The sequence below is a fragment of the Anomalospiza imberbis genome, chromosome 2 (genome assembly GCF_031753505.1).
Source record: "Anomalospiza imberbis isolate Cuckoo-Finch-1a 21T00152 chromosome 2, ASM3175350v1, whole genome shotgun sequence".
Lineage (NCBI taxonomy): Eukaryota > Metazoa > Chordata > Aves > Passeriformes > Viduidae > Anomalospiza > Anomalospiza imberbis.
The window spans coordinates 16279570-16298194 of NC_089682.1; the positions used below are offsets into that span (position 1 = coordinate 16279570).

The window sequence follows — 18625 nt, forward strand, 5'->3', positions numbered from 1 at the left end:
TTTCATTCATACCTAGGACAACAATTTCCTGCCATGAGATGTATTTCGGGGTCTAATTTAACCTTTTGAAAGAGATATTAAATGCAGTAAGGGAGACAGTATGAAAATTAGGGAAGATTGTATTTCAACTGTCTACTGGCTTAGCCTTTTAGGATGCCCAGAGAGAATGTAGGACCTCTGCCATGGAAGGTGTTTAAGAACAGGCTTCTAGGATGTGAGTTATTCAGACCAGATTATGTGTTATTTTTACTCTTTTTAACTGTATATTCTGTGCCTCTCATTGGTATTAGACAGCTCATGAACTAAGATAAAGATAATACAGAGATGTTAGGTGAAAAGTTGTTTTGGACCAACTGTTGATAGCCTTCAGGCCCTAATATTTGTGTTTATGTTTTGTCTTCGGTCCTTATCAGAAGATGTGACTTCAGTGGACCTGGCTGGATGTCAGGATATGTGCACAGTGGTTTGAAATGTACCATTCAGTATTTATGCTATCGGAAGCTGTGCTTAGCTAATACTGTAGTTTGTGTCATTAGAAATATCTCTGATAGTACTAATTGGTTATGTATGGTTTGACTTCAGTGCTTGATGTTGGCTCAGCCTGCTGCCTCAAGGTTAATATTTTAAGGATGCAATAGACTGTTTTCTCTGCGTCTCTTGGTCATTTAAATGCTTTTAGAGATGACTAAAGAACACATAAACAGTGTTGTGAAAAGTACCTAATGAAAGAGATTGACATGGTAATGTCTGTGCTGGACCAGTCTGAAGGACCAGTATGAAGGACCGTCTGTTCTTGAAGGCTTTCTCCAGCACTGGCTGAAAGCAGATGTCTGAAGAAAAGCATAAGCACATAGGAGACAGGTTTGCACAAGTGTTCCTAGTATTTGTCCATCTGCAGCCCAGCTCCTTCCGAGCCCAGAATAATGCTTTTATGCTGATTACCTTCTCAGGTACTCAGCATAAAAGGGGAGGAACTCAATTTAACCTGTTCTGTTATATACTAGAGCCATCTGAACTTTTAGCACCTACAACATCCTTTTTAGCACCTAGAACATAAGGTGTTCTCTACGTGAGTATATTTTTTGTGGAAAAGGAGACATTCCTTTTCCTTGCTGGTAGTTTCATTTGTTGCCCTTGGTTTCTTGTACTGAAACAGGTTCTTGTACTTCCAGTACTTTTACAGGAAGATTTTGGTTTTGTTGTTCAGTTTTATTCCTCTGGTCACCCTTGTTCTCCTGTACTGTTTCCTTTTCACTTACACTTTTCACTTACAGCATTTTGAGCCACTGGATCCAGAAGTTCACAATATATGGAAACTTAGTGACATAGTGGTGCCTTTTGTTATGTTTTCTGTTCCTTCCATGATTATTCATGAAATGGTATTTGGGATTTTTGGACTTACACTGATACTGTGTGCTTCCTTGGAGTGAGTATGAATGCAAAATAAATTCAGTCTTGTTGTTTTACTGTTACCTTGTGCATTTGCTCATTCTGAAATTTGGTCATCTCTTGGGTCCATGTAACTTCTGCTTTTGATATACTTTAAGAAGGCTTTTAAAGTTTTATATCTTCTGCATGTTTTTCTATTCACTCTTTTTCTAGGCCAAATGTATTGGACCTTTTTATTTAACCACAATAGATTGTAATTTTTACTTTACTCTGTTGAATAATAGAAATCTGTTACTATACCCAAGAATATTCTTGATATTCATGTATTGCTTTTGTAGCTTGTTGTATTTTGAAGCTGATGATTGAAGTAAGCAGCAGGTGACTGGAGATTGCCAGAACAATTTCTATTTGCTGTTTCTGTATAAATTCATTTTACTGTTTAGCTATTACATGTTACTTAGTCAACCCACCTTTTTATTCATAATAGAAGTAAAACCTTTTTCATAAAAGAGAGAAAACAAAAGAATGACTGGGGACAAGCTATGTGGGAAACAGTAAGTAGTTTCACCTGCAAAGATTGATTTCAGTATTAAGTAGTATCTATCATTTAGATGTGAGCAGCATCTGTAGAGAAGGGGATCAGTTTCTACATATCCATGATCTCCCCAGCCTTACAGGGCTGGATGTTTGAAGGATAAAGGTGATGCAAAGAAATCAAAAAGTTGGAACTGCTCTCTGTGCTCTGAAAATTTGGGAGGCCAAAGGAAGATGATAAAATAATTTTAAAAAACCAACCAAAAACACGATACACTGTAATTTTTACCATTAGTCATACTCTTTCTTTCCCTCTCCTCTGTCTCTCCCTCTTAACTCATCCTGTGTCCCATCATTGCTTTTCTCCTCATTTAGTGCAATTATTGGCAGAGAGAGCAATCTTCTTTCATTATGCTAATCAGAGTGTTGATGTTAAAGGTCTCCTTCTAAAACTGTTTGCAGAAAAAGAGCAGTACAGGCTCAAGCAGAGATTTAAAAGTACCTTATTTGTCTATTTTATGATTTCTTAGTTTTATATAATTTTCAGTCATTTTCTCAATGTTTACTTTGTGCAGATTTTACTGAGCTAGATACTAGAGATGGTCTTCTCTGTTGTTGATGAAATTATGTGAAAATAAGCTCTGTTATGTTTTCAGCTGAGTTGTGCACAAATGTGCAACATCAGTACAAACCTAAGTGTTTGCCCTGTTTGCAGATGAAACAAAAGAAGTGTTGAAACTTTATACAAAGCTGTAGTAAGATCTGTGAAGACTCTGTGATGTTTAGATTAGCCAAAAAATCAGATAAGCATGGTAATTAAGTTTCATTAAAGGAAAAAAAAAGTGAAGTGGTACAATTTCATACTGCTGGAGGTTTTATTTTTCTGTCAGTGCAGCCAGCTTCTCTTCATGAGCAGATCACAGTAGTTAAATCAGGCACACACAGTAAGCAGATTTATGCTGTCTTCAGAATTGTACGTTAAAAACTCCTCAGTGCTTCAGGCTAAAACCTGATTTGCCACGTTCTCTCAAATGTTAAGCTTTTTTTATTTGGTATTAATGTTTCTTGACATCTTGCAGCAAGGCTCGGATAGTGCTGCAACAGGGCAGTAATCACTTAAGAAAAAATAAAGGTTTTGCCTTTCCCAAAAATGTGACCTTATTGTAAGTCTGGATTCCCTGTCATTTTACCATTTTTATTTATAAGGTAATTGTAATTTTCTTGTAAATTGGAAGTACTCCAACACATGTATTTTTGACTGCTACATGGACTTTTTTTTAAATTTGCTCTTGTTTGGGTCTTATGGACACTGCAGGTATTTCAGTATACTCTAAACAGAAAGTTGTACTACTGTACAGACCTCCCACCTGCAGCTTGAGTAATAAAAGACCCTACTTCTGTGGGGACTAAGCAGTAAAGGGTTACTAACCTAGGTGTGCCAAGCCACAGCAAATGGTTGTGGTGCCCTACTAGTGGATGTGATTGAGTGGATATTTTCCAAATCTGTGTTAATAGCTATAATCTATGTCCAAAGTATCAGTGCTGTCATTCAGATGCTGAGACAAAACAAATTGTTGCATTGTACTATCCATGCTCTCTGTGTCTTTTTTTTTTGCCTGGAAGCTTGTTGCATTGTATTATGTCATTTTGGGCCCACCTTTCATCCTGTTTATGCTATTTGGGGAAAAATAATGGCAAAACCAGGGCAGAATCAGTAATGATTGGGTGAAAAGTCAGGTTGTTAAATTTGTACCCAGTGTGTAGAGCTTGCCAGGCTTATTGACAGATTCATCATCAGCACATCTGAGTTCACTTCACGTACCTCAAGTTGATGCTGTTTTGATAGTTTGAGTTATTTGCTCGCTCTCTTCCTTGTCTTCCTTCCTTCCAGATTATCAACAAAGTATAGGGGTGTTTTTGTTGGGCTTTGTCTGGTTTGGGTTTTTTGCTAATGCAGTTGCAATGGCAATGCTTGTTGAAGGCTGAGACTAGAAGCTGGCTTTTCACAGTTCTTGGTTTCTGGGGACTAACTGAAAAGATATTCCAGGAGTCTTTCATTTGTTTGGCCTGTAACCCCCCAAGTGTCACATATCCTCTGCCCCATGTTAGCTCATAAAAGTTGGGGGTTTTTTTTGGAAATTATGAGTGTTAATTTGGTTATTAGCGGGCTTTGCTGGATCTCAAATGGTATTTTCAGTGGTCACTTCTGTAGGGGCTGGCTTGCCTACCTCTTGAAAATGTGGCAGACTGGGATGAAGGACTGAGGGACTGAAAGTGCTACAGTGCTGCCTGGGGAGGTCCCTGGGAGAGGAATGCTTTTTTTTCTTTAATCCATTTTTGTCTTACTTTGCTTGGCAGCCTCCATTTTGCCTTTCAGTCCTGTGTAAGGTAGGCTAAAATTTTTCACAGAAGACAGAGACTTTTTATTTCTTATATTGGTAACAGAACCTAAAATCTAGAAAGAAGAAAATTTCAAGCTGTAGTGTCCATGTCTTGCCAAGGTGGATGTTGAAGTTTCCAAGTGTGATGTTGCTTTTTAGATAGCAGAATAATGACTTATACCTAATTTTGTATTATAGCAACATATCAATTAGTATCTCACAGCTACCTCATAACCAGAAGTCATCCAAACACGGATAGGAAGAGGTGGAGTGTATTACAGATAGTTACACTTTTGTATGGCTCTGTTGTTCAATTGAGACATAAGGACATAAATTTTTATAATCCTTGGCAGTAAGCTGTTTTGAAAAATTGCTAATCTTTTCCACCTCCTTTGCCAGTTGTCAAAACTACCATGATAATAACTGACTGTATTAAAGAAGGTTAGTTTTATAGTTAGGACTTCAGGCTAGAACTCAGCAGATATGTTTCCATTACTTCTCCTGTGGAATGCTCACGTGGATTAAGGGTGAGTTGCTAAATCTCTTTGCCTCATTTTTTTTGTCTGTACATGACAGAAGGACAAAGCCTTTATATTCTCAGAAGAACATCGGGTTTATATTTTGGAGGGACAGAGGAACAATACTACAGTACAAATAGGCTCATTTATCTCTTGAAAGAAAACCTGATTTTAAAAGTGAAGTACTTTTTTTACTGGCCTAATTGGCACCTTCACCTTAGGTAGCAATTCTGTGTTCACAGAATGCATGGCAGTGAGCCCCTACCTTGCTTTGTGTAATTTCCCATCAGTTGTTTTAAGTCTTGTCTTGTAACTGCTGTTCTGTGGCACTAACTGAATGAGATATTTATAATGTTTAAATATTACAAATCTGAACCTTTTTTTTTGCCCTGCTTTCCATAAAAACATGGAGTGAAACTGTCACTGCTGATTTTTTGAGGGAATTTTACTAATTAGAATTGCATGAGAATTCAGGCTTTTGAGCTGTCATCTGTTCCATCCCCTTCCCAAGTACTGGAGGTTTCAGTAGCTTCAGATTTCATAGTTGTCTTAAATATGTTACCTACCTGTTACTTATACCTCTTGGACATAACATTCTGGGGTCAATTTTGCAGTTCTATCTATGTCTGGGAAGTTTTTCTGCTTCTGCAAGCAGAATTTGGCTCTCATGTGAGGTGTAACCTTTTGGGTCCTTTTAAAGCAAATGAGCTCAGTTGATTGCAGTGCATCTGCTTGTTTCAGGGAGGTACTGAGTTGTGGCCCTGCATCTCCAGGTTGTGAGTTCCAAGGTACAGGATTTGGGGTTTCTCTTACATTAAATACGAAGTTTGCAGGTGTTGGGATTCTCACAGAACCATCTGGGGAGGAGTTGCATGAAGGGCTATATACCTATAGCCCACAGAAATGTGGCAGCATCACTAGAGCTCTGCGAACTTTGAAATTGCTGCTTAGTTGCTAACATTTCTATGATAAAAGTGTATCTGTGTAGTGTGACCTCTGTTCTTCAGTTATTGAGGGTGCCTGTACAGGTTTTGGCTCTAAACAATATATTTGGGAAGGAAAGCCACGCAATGCATCCCATTCCTGAAAGTGGAGTGGCGGATATTTCTGTAGATGAGCGACATGACACAAATGCTTGATTTTGTTTGTGCAAATGAGAGGGCCTTTGTGATGCAAAGCAGCATCCTCAAAAGCCAAATGTGCTTTTTTGGTTGTAAATATCCCAGCTAAATACTGCAGTAATTGCAAGCAGAGCTTGGCATTTTTCCTCTCTATTCTCTTCATGGTTATATTTTAACAAGTTCTCATGAGACTATTAAAATGTCTTAGTTTTTGGAACATGTGGCCTAGTGGGGATAACTCTGTCTACAGATGCAGTGGATTGGCAGCCTGATTTTGCATGTCTTTTCATTTCCCCCCAGATCCTGTGACCCAGTGTAACCTTTGGTCTTCCTCTGAAGGCTGGGGTGAGGGAAGTATGAGCAGGTGACTGATGATCACTGTCAATACAGCCTGCAGACAATATGGGAATTACTTTAGCAGTCTCCCACTCCCTTGTGCTCCCCCCATCCTCTCTTAAATCAACAAATGCAAATAGCAGCTTCCTCATTTGCTGCTATCTCTGGGATGCTGCCCAGGCAGCATGGGCTTTGTTGCAGTCCTGCCTTTTAAAAAAAGCAGCTTCAGCCCTAGGCAGAAGGAAAAATACCAAGTGATTCCCTGATTCCCCCTGCCCCCTAAATGGTTAATGCTGCTCATATTTGGTCCTCTGGCATGTACAGGTAGGAAGATGCTGAGATAAGGTAGTGTTTGATGTGTGTGGTTCAAGAGAGCAGCAGGAAGTGGCTGGAGCTGTTTGCATTGTTACTCTTTGTCTGGTGAATGTCCTTCTGGAAGGGAATAGGGATTGTCCAGTGTACAAAATTCATACCTGTACTCCTAGAACCTGTTGACTTGAAAGTAGTGTGTATTTAACAACAGCTACGTCTTTGCTGTGCGAGAATAGAAATGCATTTGCTAAATTTCAGCATAGGCACAAGCACTAAGAATTTGTTAACATTTCTTTACAAGGTTATGATTGTTTTGTTCTCTGCATAGTTGTGTGGCACAATAGATAAAAATAGCTGCATTCTATATTGTTGTAGGTATAATATGTAGTATTGTATTATACATCATACAGTTGATACTGTTTTGCTTTTCAGATATACAGCTTAATGTGAGTTGTTGTTCAGCAATTCAGGAACATAAGAGTAATGCTGTGCCAGCATTTGGTTAAAATTCTGTTCATCTTATTTAGTCATTGCATATGAGCATATGTTTTGGCATACATAAATAAAAGGAAAGTGATCACTTTGTACATCCAGAAGGTGGTCCTTCTCAGATACCTCAGGGTATCAGCTCTGCATTTGATGTATTAGGATTGCAACTAGCCATAATGAAGAGATTTCTTCTGCCATTAAGGAATATTAGATTAGTAACTGCATTAGGCAAATAGCAATGTATGTAAATGCTCCTACTGCTTTAGAAATGTGTGTCAGTAGTTGTTGTATTTTATAAGGAAATCTGTGTACAGTGTGTATTTAATCTTCATGAATTTGAAAATAGTGACATTTTATATTGCAAATACTTAATAACAGTTAACTCCTGAATAAAGATAAAGGGTTAAAGGAACAGTTGTAAAGCAAGGTGCTGGACTGTTAAGTTGAATATGATTCATACAGTTAGACCTTAAAATTGTTACTCAATCTTTAAATATTTTATTTTCTCAATCTCTCATTTCAAAAGTATCTTTGTGGTTTATGTTTTGTTTTACTTGCTTACCAGAAAGCTTCAACATACTAATATTTTCAGGGAAGAAGATTCTACATTCACAAAAATCTAGAATTAACAGCCCCCTATACTCCATTTCCAGTACGAATTAGTGCTTTGAATCAGCCACTGATGACCAACACAGTCAAAGCCTGCTTTAACTCAAACTTGCAATACTTCTCTAAGTTATGTCACATTAAGTTTATGGTATTTAAGGTTGGGATGAATCACATGAATTTCACAATCAGCAAGATGCAAAAGGCTGTGATAGGGGCAGTGTGACTCTAGAAAGCTGTCTAATTTCAGTGTAAAGGTTTCAAATGATTTCAAATATGTTGTGTGTTTCTTTCCCATACCTCTCAACAAAGGTGGTTTGATGTCAAAAAGTTTCCCTATTTCATCTTCTACTTAATCTGTCCTGCAATTTATGCATTTGTCTGCCAATGGTTGGCCCAACAGAACGGAGTATTTGTCTGCCACGGGGACTTAATATTTGCTTTGTGTTGGCCACAGGTGCTGCTGTAGCATGTTGCAGTGCATCTTTTCATTGAGGGTATGTCCTCATGTTCTGTTCGGCATCCTTTTGGTGTTCTAATCTGTCCACTGGGAAGGGAATTGTTAAAATAAAACCATCATTATTTCAGAGAAGAGCAAGTTGGGTGGAAAGGACCTGTTCATTAGGAAGTTTTAATTTAATAAAATCTGGTTACATCTTAGAGCCTCACACCAGATTATAATGCTATCACAGCATATGCATATTGGAACATATCCAAGTGGATATCTGTTGGGATCTCATATTGAATTGGAATGGGAGATTAACCTGTCTCATGGGAGAAAATCACTTCAGCGTTAAGAATGAAGAAAAATTATAGTTTGTGTTTGATTTTTGGAATCCCTTCTTTGAAATGGCACCAGGTAGAAAAATCTGGGTTTGGTTATATGAGCTTAACTTTCTAATCCAGCATCTCAGACAAATACTCATTGAAGACATTTTGCCTGTCATCAGTTTCTCCTTGTCACTGGGATGATTTTCTTTGTGCTCAAAGTTGTTTTGTACCTCCCTAGAAGTAGTTTGCATGTCTAGTAGTTGTGGAAACTGCTCTTAGCGGAAAAGGGATGTATTAGAAGCTGTATAATTTTGTGAAGTATTTTTGAAGGCCTTCTTGATGAATGGCACTTTATAAATATTGTAATTAAATTATGGGAAGCATTTATAAGGTGAGTGGATTAATTCTTGAGTTTTTTCCCCAGTTTTTATTTGAATGTTTCTCTCTTAGGAAAGTCCCTCTAAAAGAATGGGTACAAAGAGTTCTCTCTTTGGCACCAATGAAGTTCTATAATTTCATGCCAGCTACTTAAGTTCAAAGTAAAAAGTATATTCATTTTACAATGTAAATTGTGCAGTACACTTTTATTTTTTTAAGCCTTTGTTAGAAAAGTTGCTTTCCATTGTTCATTTTGAGGTTTTCCCCCCCTTCCCTTTTGTTTTTGTTTTTCCTCAGTTTCCATTACAAAGAGCAGTGCAAAAATCCAATCTTCCCCTTCCAAAGTGACCCGGCGTTCAATGCAGTCTCCACAGAAATCTGCTCCAGTACCAGCGCAGCGGGGCAGGAAACCAGGTCGGGGCAAACCCCCTGGACAGTCTGCAGTTCCCAAGAAGGGCAGGTCTCCTAAAAATATTCCCCTGACAAAAAGCACCTCTCATACTGAAAATCTTAAAACAAGGAAAAAAAGTTTAAAACCTGGAAAAAAGGTTAGTCCTTATCTACTACTTTACTTTTTATTGCAAAATTTTGCAGTGAGATTTTTAATTATTATTACTTAATTTTCTATCTTCTCTTCAGCCTTCAGGGCTTTACTGTTTTCAGCAACTGATTACAAGAAAAAAATAGAATAGCTCTTCTGGAATATTTTAGTATAAGATCCTGTGGATTATTTTATTCCCAAACAAGATTACTGTTTTATTTATGGGTGAGTAATTGGTGTTGAAAAATGCTATTCTGAAGTAGAGAGACAGGGAAGCATTTAAACTTTTTAGTTTGAGTTAGTTTGTTACTGAACCATATATATTGCTTGAGTTTCTTGGGGTTTTTTCAGGTTTAGAAACAAAGAATTAAAACCAGTGAGGACTTCATTGCATAATTTAGGCTTCTTAAGCATACAGCTGGATTTGCCAAATGAATCTCGTGGATACTCCCTAAAGCTTCTTTTTCTCTAGATGTAGGCCTAATTCTGCCCTGGTCTGAAAGGCATTTCAGACCTTTCTCCTTGCCCAGCTGAGTCAGACCTGGAGTGTTGGCAGCTGCCTCCATCTTCAGCTCTGGTGGAGCTGTGTGTTCAGGTACACACTGGAACTGTTTGCTCAGGTACACACTGTCCCCTCACCCCACTTCCCACTGCCACTGACACCAGTGCTGGCAGATGAACAATCTCCAAGTCAGCCAGTGCAGGGAGCTCAACTGGAAGACAGCTAGCACAGCATCCATCCCTCCTACTTCCTTCTTCGTCCGCTCCGCCCCAAAAAAGCACAAATGCTGCAGCTGCTGCAAGGAAGAATAGGATCACAGCAGGGCAGACTTAGGGCAATTTGAATGCCATGGAAGTACAGTCTATTTTCTGAGGCTTGCTCATGCACAGCAGGCTGTCCAAGAAGAGTAGCAATCCTGCAATGTCTTTCCTCAGGCAATTTGAGTCTGTCCTTGTACTCCTTTCTGCTTTGCATTAGCACTAGTGAGGAGGTGGAGGGCAGTGCTTTTTCATGGTGTTTTTGGTGGTGGTTTTTTTTTTTGGTTTTTTTTTTTTGTTTTGTTTTTTTTTTTTTTTTTTGTGTTCCTTCCCCTTTCCTCCAAACAAGAATCAAACAGTAGAAGTTTTGGGGCTTTTCTCCTCCAGTCTGTATCAATGTAGGCTGTGGGATCTATTCCTAATAATGCATGGGAAGAGGTGGAATAATGGCAAGGTGGGATTCTCCCTTTTGGTGATGGTGCTGATCCGTGTGAAGTGCTAGTGAAGTAACATTACTAGAGCATAGCTGGAAACTCTAGTATGAAACTGGAAGCAGCACTTCATTGAAATGATGTTCACAAGATAAATTCATTTGGGGACCATAAATTGAAAGCTGAGCACTCTTCTCTGCTGCCTGCCCCTTGCAGTCAGACATCCAAACTGGTAGGCATTGATGGAATTGGTCTCCAGTTTTGTTTCTCTCTTACTTAGTGTACAAAAATGCACAGCGACAGAGATTAAAGAGGAGAAAGGTGCTCCTATCCAGGCTTAGCTGGTGGGTGGGATATTCTCTGTAAGTCTGGACGGGGCTTTAAAGGACACCATTGAACACAGGCCTGTCGTATCTAAAGGCCTTATTCAGGTGTGACAGGATGTGCACTTTCATGTAAGAATTTTAGCTCTCATTAAAAAGAAATCGAGAGGCTTTATGTTTTGAAACAGAATTTGGAGGCACCTTGCTATTAGAAGAGGCTTCTGGGCCCTGGGTGTCTGAAAGTGTCTGCTTGGAGCATTTGACACCTGGTTTGTATGAAGTGCTTGGAGGTACTGTTTAGGAATGAGTGTTAGTGCTGACATACCCTGTCCTGAGGCAGCAAATCTGAGGTACCTCTATGCATTCCTGATTTCCTCTGTGGGACCAGGTTTTGCAAAATCTAGGTTTGATACATCTAATTTGGGATTTTTACTTTGTTAACTTTAGCATTAAAAACTTGAAAAATTAGCTCCTTTTGAGAATTCACAGAAGACTGTTATTGCTTTGGTAAGTGGTTAAATTGCCAAGATGTTACACATATGTGCAAACTTTTCTTTGGACTATTACACCTGTTAGCATAAGGGTAAAGAGAGGAAATGGGGCTTTGTGGGAGTTCTACAGACAGGGTGTGTCTGACAAGAAGTGCAGCCATACAGCCTGTACACCTCACAGTATGTATGCAAATATGCAAGTGGTATGTGCCTAGAGGCTTGAAAGTGCTTTTTTTCTTCCATCCACCCCCCCTAGACTGATGCAAAAAAACCCCTCTCCAGATGTTGCACTAAATGGTTGTGCTTCTAGTGTGAGCTGGCTATTTGGTGTACTTAGGGACGTTGGTATCTGCCTTTCTCTCTGCAGAGTTGTTTGAATTTCTTTGCCCCTTTAGGTTTGTTATGCTGCAGTATTTATCATTTTGCAGATACTAACTTTTATTATACAGCTAGAAATGTTGAACTGTTGCATCATTTTTCTCCTTTAATTAAATTTTTTCCAAGCTCTGTAAGTATGAGATGCATGTTGGATTTTGTTTTTCATTTGTTTCTCACAGCTTGCACTGTATGTTTTTACTCTTCCATAATAAAGAAGGAACCTCTATACATCTCTTTCGTTATATTTTAAAAGTACACTTTACATAACAGTGCAAAGAATTCCTTTTAGAATTTCTTGAGGAAACCCCTTGGTCTGAGTGTGGGTACCAGCCCTAAATTCAACCCCACAAAAAGAGTTTTTAAGCATGAGGGTGAAGCTGATGGAGTTGTCCTGGTGGTACAAGCTGTGAGCCCTGCTCTCTGCAGGCAGACAGAGCTGCCGTGCCCTCCCAGCTGGCAGGGGCCAGCCAGATGAAGCCACTGTGCCCAGCCCTGCTGGGCTTGTGGCCCGTCTCAGGAAACAACACGGTTCTGGGCTCGCAGCTGGTGCCCGTCACGGGGGGAGTTGCAAAATGAGAGCCTCAGCTGAGCAAGCATAATGTGCTATATTCCCTTCTGAGGGAGAAGGTAGGAAACAGCCAGCTAGTCTCACCACATGTGTGCATTGGTGTGGAGAGTAGATGGTTCCTCTTAGTTTGTATTATGTTTTCATTCCTACATTTTCCCCCATTTCCTCATCTTTTCCCTCAATTTGACCAATACCAAAAATGAGTATTTTTGGTGGCATGGTGAAAGAAAACTGCCCCCCCGCAAGAATCCCTTCTAGAGGGGGCCTTCAGGAATGTTGGACTTCAGATCAAAACCTCAGTCTTCCCAAGTGCATTTTTTTGCTCTGTATTAGGGATGGAGGCCTTTCTGTTACCCATTGTTAAGATAAATGGTCAGTTCCTGACAAGTACATCACTGCTTGGTTCTGTGCCACCTGTGCCACCTGTGCTACCTCATCTCATTAACAATGCAATGCCAAGCCTTGGCGGTGTATTCCCTGTGTTCATGGTGATTCCACCCAGTGCCATATTGTCAAATACTTTCCTCAGCCAAACCTATCTTCTTTGAACTGTGAGTGGCACAGAATTTTTCTTTAAAGTGCCCTGGATTTAAGAAGAAAGTTCATTTCTTCTTTCTAGGTGTTGTGAAGAAGTTAAGCATTGCTTCTTTTAGGAAGGTATATACTCTGATTGCTTTCTACATGGTTTTCAATACATTACTTGGAAAATAGGCTGCTTCTAAAAGTATAGAGGACGAATACTGCTAAATGGAAGAGGGCTTAGCCTTCCTTAGCAAATTGACTGAACTTTTACTTCAGTATATATCAGTTTTAATGGTAAATCTGTACCACATTACCACAAGTCTCTGCTGTGTTCAGCAGTGTCAAGACCTTGGGTAATCTCTTACATTCCTAATTTTTGCTAGGTAAGAGAGTCAAAAAGCAATCTGTTCTCATGCAAAATAAGTGGTGAAGGGAAAAGAGATGAACTCTGATTTATTATTTCTTTTATTTCGATGTATTTTCATAGTATGTCAAAACACATCACTGATCTTTCTCTGGTGACCAGTGACAGGACACAAGGGAATGGTCTGAAGTTGTGTCAGGAGAGTTTTAGGTTGGATATCAGGAACTGGTTCTTCACCCAGAGGGTGATTGGGCTCCCCAGGGAAGTGGTCGCAGCACCAAGCCTGACAGAGCTTGAGAAGTGTTTGGATGCTCTCAGGCACATGGTGTGACTCTTAGGGTGTCCTGTGCAGGGCCAGGAGTTGGACTCAATGATCCTTTTGGGTCCCTTCCAACTCAGGACATTCTGTGATTCTGTGAAATGTCTTCCATGTGCACATCTCTTTTCTAAACCCCAGTCCAAACCAAATTAAAACAAAATTCTCTTTTCCTCACGTGGAGAAGGTAATGCACATGGACCAATCTCTAAATAGCTGTGCTATGAACTCTGGTTATCTGTCATATGATAAGCTGCAAATAAGTTTGCTTTGGGGAAGGAAAAGGTTTTGGCAACCGGCATGACTGGATTGTAACTACAGGCCTGTATGATATCTTGCATGAAGCACCTGAAAATTCCTGGAAGTGATTGATTACTTGAGAATGTCAACCCCTTTGAAACAAGCTGAGGAAAACTACAGGTGCACTGTAATGTTGACACCTAGATGTGACTTAGGTTTTTTATGGCAGTACATACACAGCCCAGCTAATTTACTTGAGCTGTGATAAACCCAGCTGGAAGGGCATGGACAGAAAAATACCCTGAAATATCTCTTCCTGAGATTTTTAGACTAGTCATGAAGTAGTATAAAGCTCTTTCTTTTCCCACTTTTTAGGCAAAGGTGGGTTCTTTTCTAAGTCATTTGTTTTCCACTGCATTACTAAAGTAGCTGTAACTGCAAACTGACAGTTTCTGGTCTTCCTTTCCTGAACTTTCCCTTCTCTGCTGTGTGTGGTACTTTTCTATTAAGGAACCACACACATTCATTAAGATGGTAACTGATAGCAGGAAGGTTGTGCAGACACCTTAAAAAACATTAAACATTTTGACTCTGTTGTTTTTTTTTTTTCTCTTAACAGAAAAAAGTCTTGCCAGAACAACTGACTCCTACATCTCTTTCCCCTCAGTCTTCTCCTGAGGGGGAAAATGGCACTGCACAGATACTTAAAGATGGAATCAGTTTGTCTGGTGCAACTGCAGCAGTTATATCCACAGGTAAAAAACAAAGAAGTGTGTGAAATGGCTTCCATGTCAAGCAGTTTCATTTTTATGAAGAATATGCTGCCAACTTATTACTGTAAATCATTATCCAGGTGGCTTATTTTTGAAAGACATTTGTAGGAGCCAGAGTTTCTTTTCAGAACTGGTATTTTGATGTCCACATTATAGCAATAAGTGCTGGGGCACAGGGACTTTTGATGGATCTGCTGGACCTGGCAGTTTGTTCCTGTGTGAAGAAGGAAACTGTACAGTTCTTTCATGTCTGTCCTACTCCTTAATGTATGAAATGGGAATAGAGGTAGCTAAAAGCTCATATGATATTCTGATCCCATGCAAGCTGTACTGTAATGTTACAAAATGGAGATTTTATCTCTATATAGCCTTACATGAAAAGAAACAACTCTCTTAAAACCCAGTAATGGCAATCAGAGGGAATACATTCCTCTTTCCTCATACTTGCTTTTTTTTTTTTTTTGCCTCTAAATATAATGAAATGTGTCTTGAAAAGGATTGGGAGAAAAGAAATAAGCTAGTAAATGAACTAACCCATTGAGGAACTGGTAACCCTGTAGTGAAAGAATTCATATATTATCAGCTGAAATCTCAGAACTTTCTAAAAACTCCATAAATTACAATAATTTAGCTTGGAGTGCTTTTTTACATTCAAAAACTGTTTTTACAATAGAAGTTGTCAGGCTCTTCTTACACCCAGTTTCAGTCATGGATGAGGGGAAAACAAGTACCTTTTTCCTAGGAAAATAAACCTTTTGCAAGGCAGTTGTTGCTGAGCCCAGACAGAAGATGCTATACTATTATTGTTGATTTGTAGCTTTGATTATTTGTACAAGTAGGTTTCCTTCAATTTGCAGAAATCAGAGAGCAAACAGATATGCACAAAGACATTGCATCATTAAAATACATACTTTACTTTTAAGTGCTCAGGGTTTTTATCTAAAATCAAACTACAGTTCAGAAAATATGTCAGTCCTTTGTGTAATAGAATGTTTAGATTGCTCAATCACCACAGAGGCACATTTTTTCATTAAGCTGTAATAGTGTCTTGGGTGCATGTGTGGCAGCCAGAATGAACAAGAAAAAAAAATCATCATTTGCATGTTTCCCATGTTCTTCTGCCTTGGCAGTTGTTTTGGAAGACAGTTTCACATTGTCTTTTAAAAAAGCAGTTACAAAAGTCCTATATGATTGTTTTGTGCTACACTTGAAACCACCTTACAGTGTTTGTAAAGAAGTGTTTATTTAGCAGACAAGCCACATTGCAGTGTGGAAATCCTGTGAGTGGTTCATGTCTTCGGATGCTACAGGCCTTTGGTAGCCACTCTGATGTGTATGTTAGTGTAATATGGGTGCTTCAGAATGAGCATCAGTGGCAGGTATATAACATAGGGTTCTCTATGTTGCAGCTTCTCAAACAGGAAGAAAATTAGGCAGTAACTTGGTGAGGCCTGCTTTGTAGAATTGTGACTTGGTAGTTTGGAGTACCTGCCAGTAATTTGTACTTTACTGAACTAGTGCATGAGCAGAGATTAGTCAAAACGCAAGCACAGATCATGTCAGCTTTGTTACATTAGTGAGCTAGAAGAGGGCTTCAGAAAGCAGGAAAAAAGTGAGTTTAGGATTCAGTCAGGAGAACAAAAGTGCTTTTTCTTGGTAGAAGAGCACTTTCTGCATATTCTGAAAATATGGGTGCATGCTCAGCTTCTTGAGTTGACCAGTATAACTTTTCTGCAGGATTAAAACTAAAATGACAATTTGTAGTTCTAACTTGGAAACATGTCTTGGTTCCTTGGCAGTAAATATGGCTTGTACTTTTTCAGTGTGTGTTTATGTGAACAAACATGGAAATTCTGGGCCTCACCTGGATAAGAAGAAGGTTCAGCAGCTTCCAGACCATTTTGGACCAGGTCCTGTAAATGTGGTACTTCAGCAGGCTGTACAGGCTTGTGTGGATTGTGCCTATCAAGCCAAAACAGTCTTTGGATTTCTGAAATCTGGCCATCATGGAGGGGAAATGATAACTGGTATGTGAAGAGGCTCTGTTTCTTTTGTTTCTTTACTTGTTGAACTTGAGGTAGGGCAGAAGAACTGAAGTAGCTGCAATGAATTTATATCACTTTTGTAGCTTTTGTAAACACAGGTGTGAACCTTGATGGTGTAGGATTTATCTTACTTAGAGTTCAGCATGATTTGAACAAATTTTTAAATTTAAATTAAAATATTTTAAAGCATTATTTTTAAGCAATAGCAGTGTTTAAATTACAAATGCACAATGCAGTTAGTTTCTTACACTAAGTAGAGCTTGTGTACCTCATTTAGCAGCTGTAGCCAAACATTAGTCAAGTAAACTCACTGCAAGTTAAATAATCAGCTTTATTAGTTCAAGTCATTCGCATAATCTTATCCATGCACAGCGTTTGTGTTCTTAAAGCATTAACCAAGTGGTTGACAAGTCTCAAATTAATCTGTTTAGCTTCCAGGCAAGTGATTCCACATGTTAAAATTGCTTCTGCTTTCCTTGCCCCATTCCCCAGAACTGCAGCAGTATCTTAGGTCACTCTTCATCCACCTAAGTCACCTATTACGGAATAGGTTTATTTCTATTACACATTGATGGCAGGTCTGTAGATAAATTATCTCTGTGTCTCAATCTGAATAGCTGTTGCTTGACATTTTTCCCTTCTAGGCTAGGAAATATTCTATGTATAACAGTTAGCACATCAATTCATAATTCCATCAGTGGTGGTAAAAGACTTGGCATTACTTTAATCTCTTTACATTAACACCAGATGTGAAAACTGATCATTGGAATAGAGGTTCAGTTAAATACTCATAAAGATGTTGCTGTCTTGACTGTATTTAAAGAGCAGCACCCTAGCCCGTGTATGGCAGAACTACAGTGAGCCTTGCTTAGGCATCCCTCTGAGTTTGTGCACAAAATGGATGCTGCTTCTCTGCTGTGTAGTAGAGGTTTAATAGCATCATATATATGTGGTTTTGAAACTGGTACTGTTTTATTTTTTCAGTATATATGAACGTTTGTTATATTATTAATACCTTGCTATACCTATTTCAGACAAGTCAATTTTCTAGAGCAAAATGCCCTGAGATGTTGATTGCCAGTATTCTGTTTGTGATTGTTTATCATCAAGAGCTAAATCACAGGCCAGTGGCATCTCTGGGCTATGACTGAGTAATTAAAAAGAACAACTTCGAACAGGAGAGAGAAATTTCAGATTCCTTACATTGTGGCTTGTTTGCATTCAAAAATTCTGTACAAAAAGGATTTACGGTTGTGCACCTGGCTTCACCCCAAGGTCTGTATTCTGGATTTGAGGAACCTGGCAATGTGGACTGCTCTGGAAGTAAGAGTCCTGGTCTGGCTGATAGTAAGCCACAAGGCCCCAGTGGGTTTGTAGTGTTCTTGAGCTCTTGCTTCTTCTTGGCTTGTCAAACAGGTAGCTGAGAAGTGGCTGAGCAAACATTCCCTGTCATTTTATCGAAAATTTGTGTGTGATAAGTTTTGTGAAGCATAAAATATGATTTAGATTAATGTAGCACATTACATCTAGCTGTGCACATGAATAGTAAGAAGGAAGAGGGAAGCAACAGCAGAATAAAATACAGGAAATACAGTTGTAGCCCTTTTGTTTTTAAGGGTGGGTTTGGAGGGTGCCTTGTTGTTCAGGTTTTGATTGGGGTTTTTATTTTAGACTGTCAAGAAAAAAAAAGTTGTGGCAGAGAATAAGCAAAGAAATCTAAGTCTTTTGTGAACTGCTGCTTTTATACAAAGTATTATACCTGCCACAGGAGGAAACAGTGTGCTGATGAGGACATGGATAAAATAATCTTGCTAGAATACATGGAATAATTAGTGGGTTCTTTTGCATCAGCTACCAAAGAAAATAATTGTTTTGAATAACATTTAGTTTAGGATTTTTCAGTCTTTTCTTTCTTACACAAAAGCACAAACTATTTTATTTTTGCTTAATGCATAAGCTTTCAATTCAGGCAAATAAAACAGAAAGGAAATTAAAGGCTTGATTAGCAAGCCCACTAATGTTGGTAATGTCAGCTCCTT

At 38.9% G+C, this 18625-nt stretch overlaps 1 protein-coding gene across 7 annotated transcripts in view; it reads left to right on the forward strand.

Annotated features, from left to right (window-relative positions):
• The window catches only part of SCML2 (Scm polycomb group protein like 2), a 98340-nt gene that overhangs the window by 38804 nt on the left and 40911 nt on the right, over positions 1-18625 (forward strand). For all 7 annotated transcript variants that reach the window (XM_068179968.1, XM_068179967.1, XM_068179971.1 and 4 more), the window contains 3 exons: positions 9133-9383; positions 14388-14523; positions 16365-16568. In XM_068179968.1, the coding sequence (XP_068036069.1) occupies positions 9133-9383; positions 14388-14523; positions 16365-16568 (591 nt within the window). The remainder of the gene's footprint in view (positions 1-9132; positions 9384-14387; positions 14524-16364; positions 16569-18625) is intronic.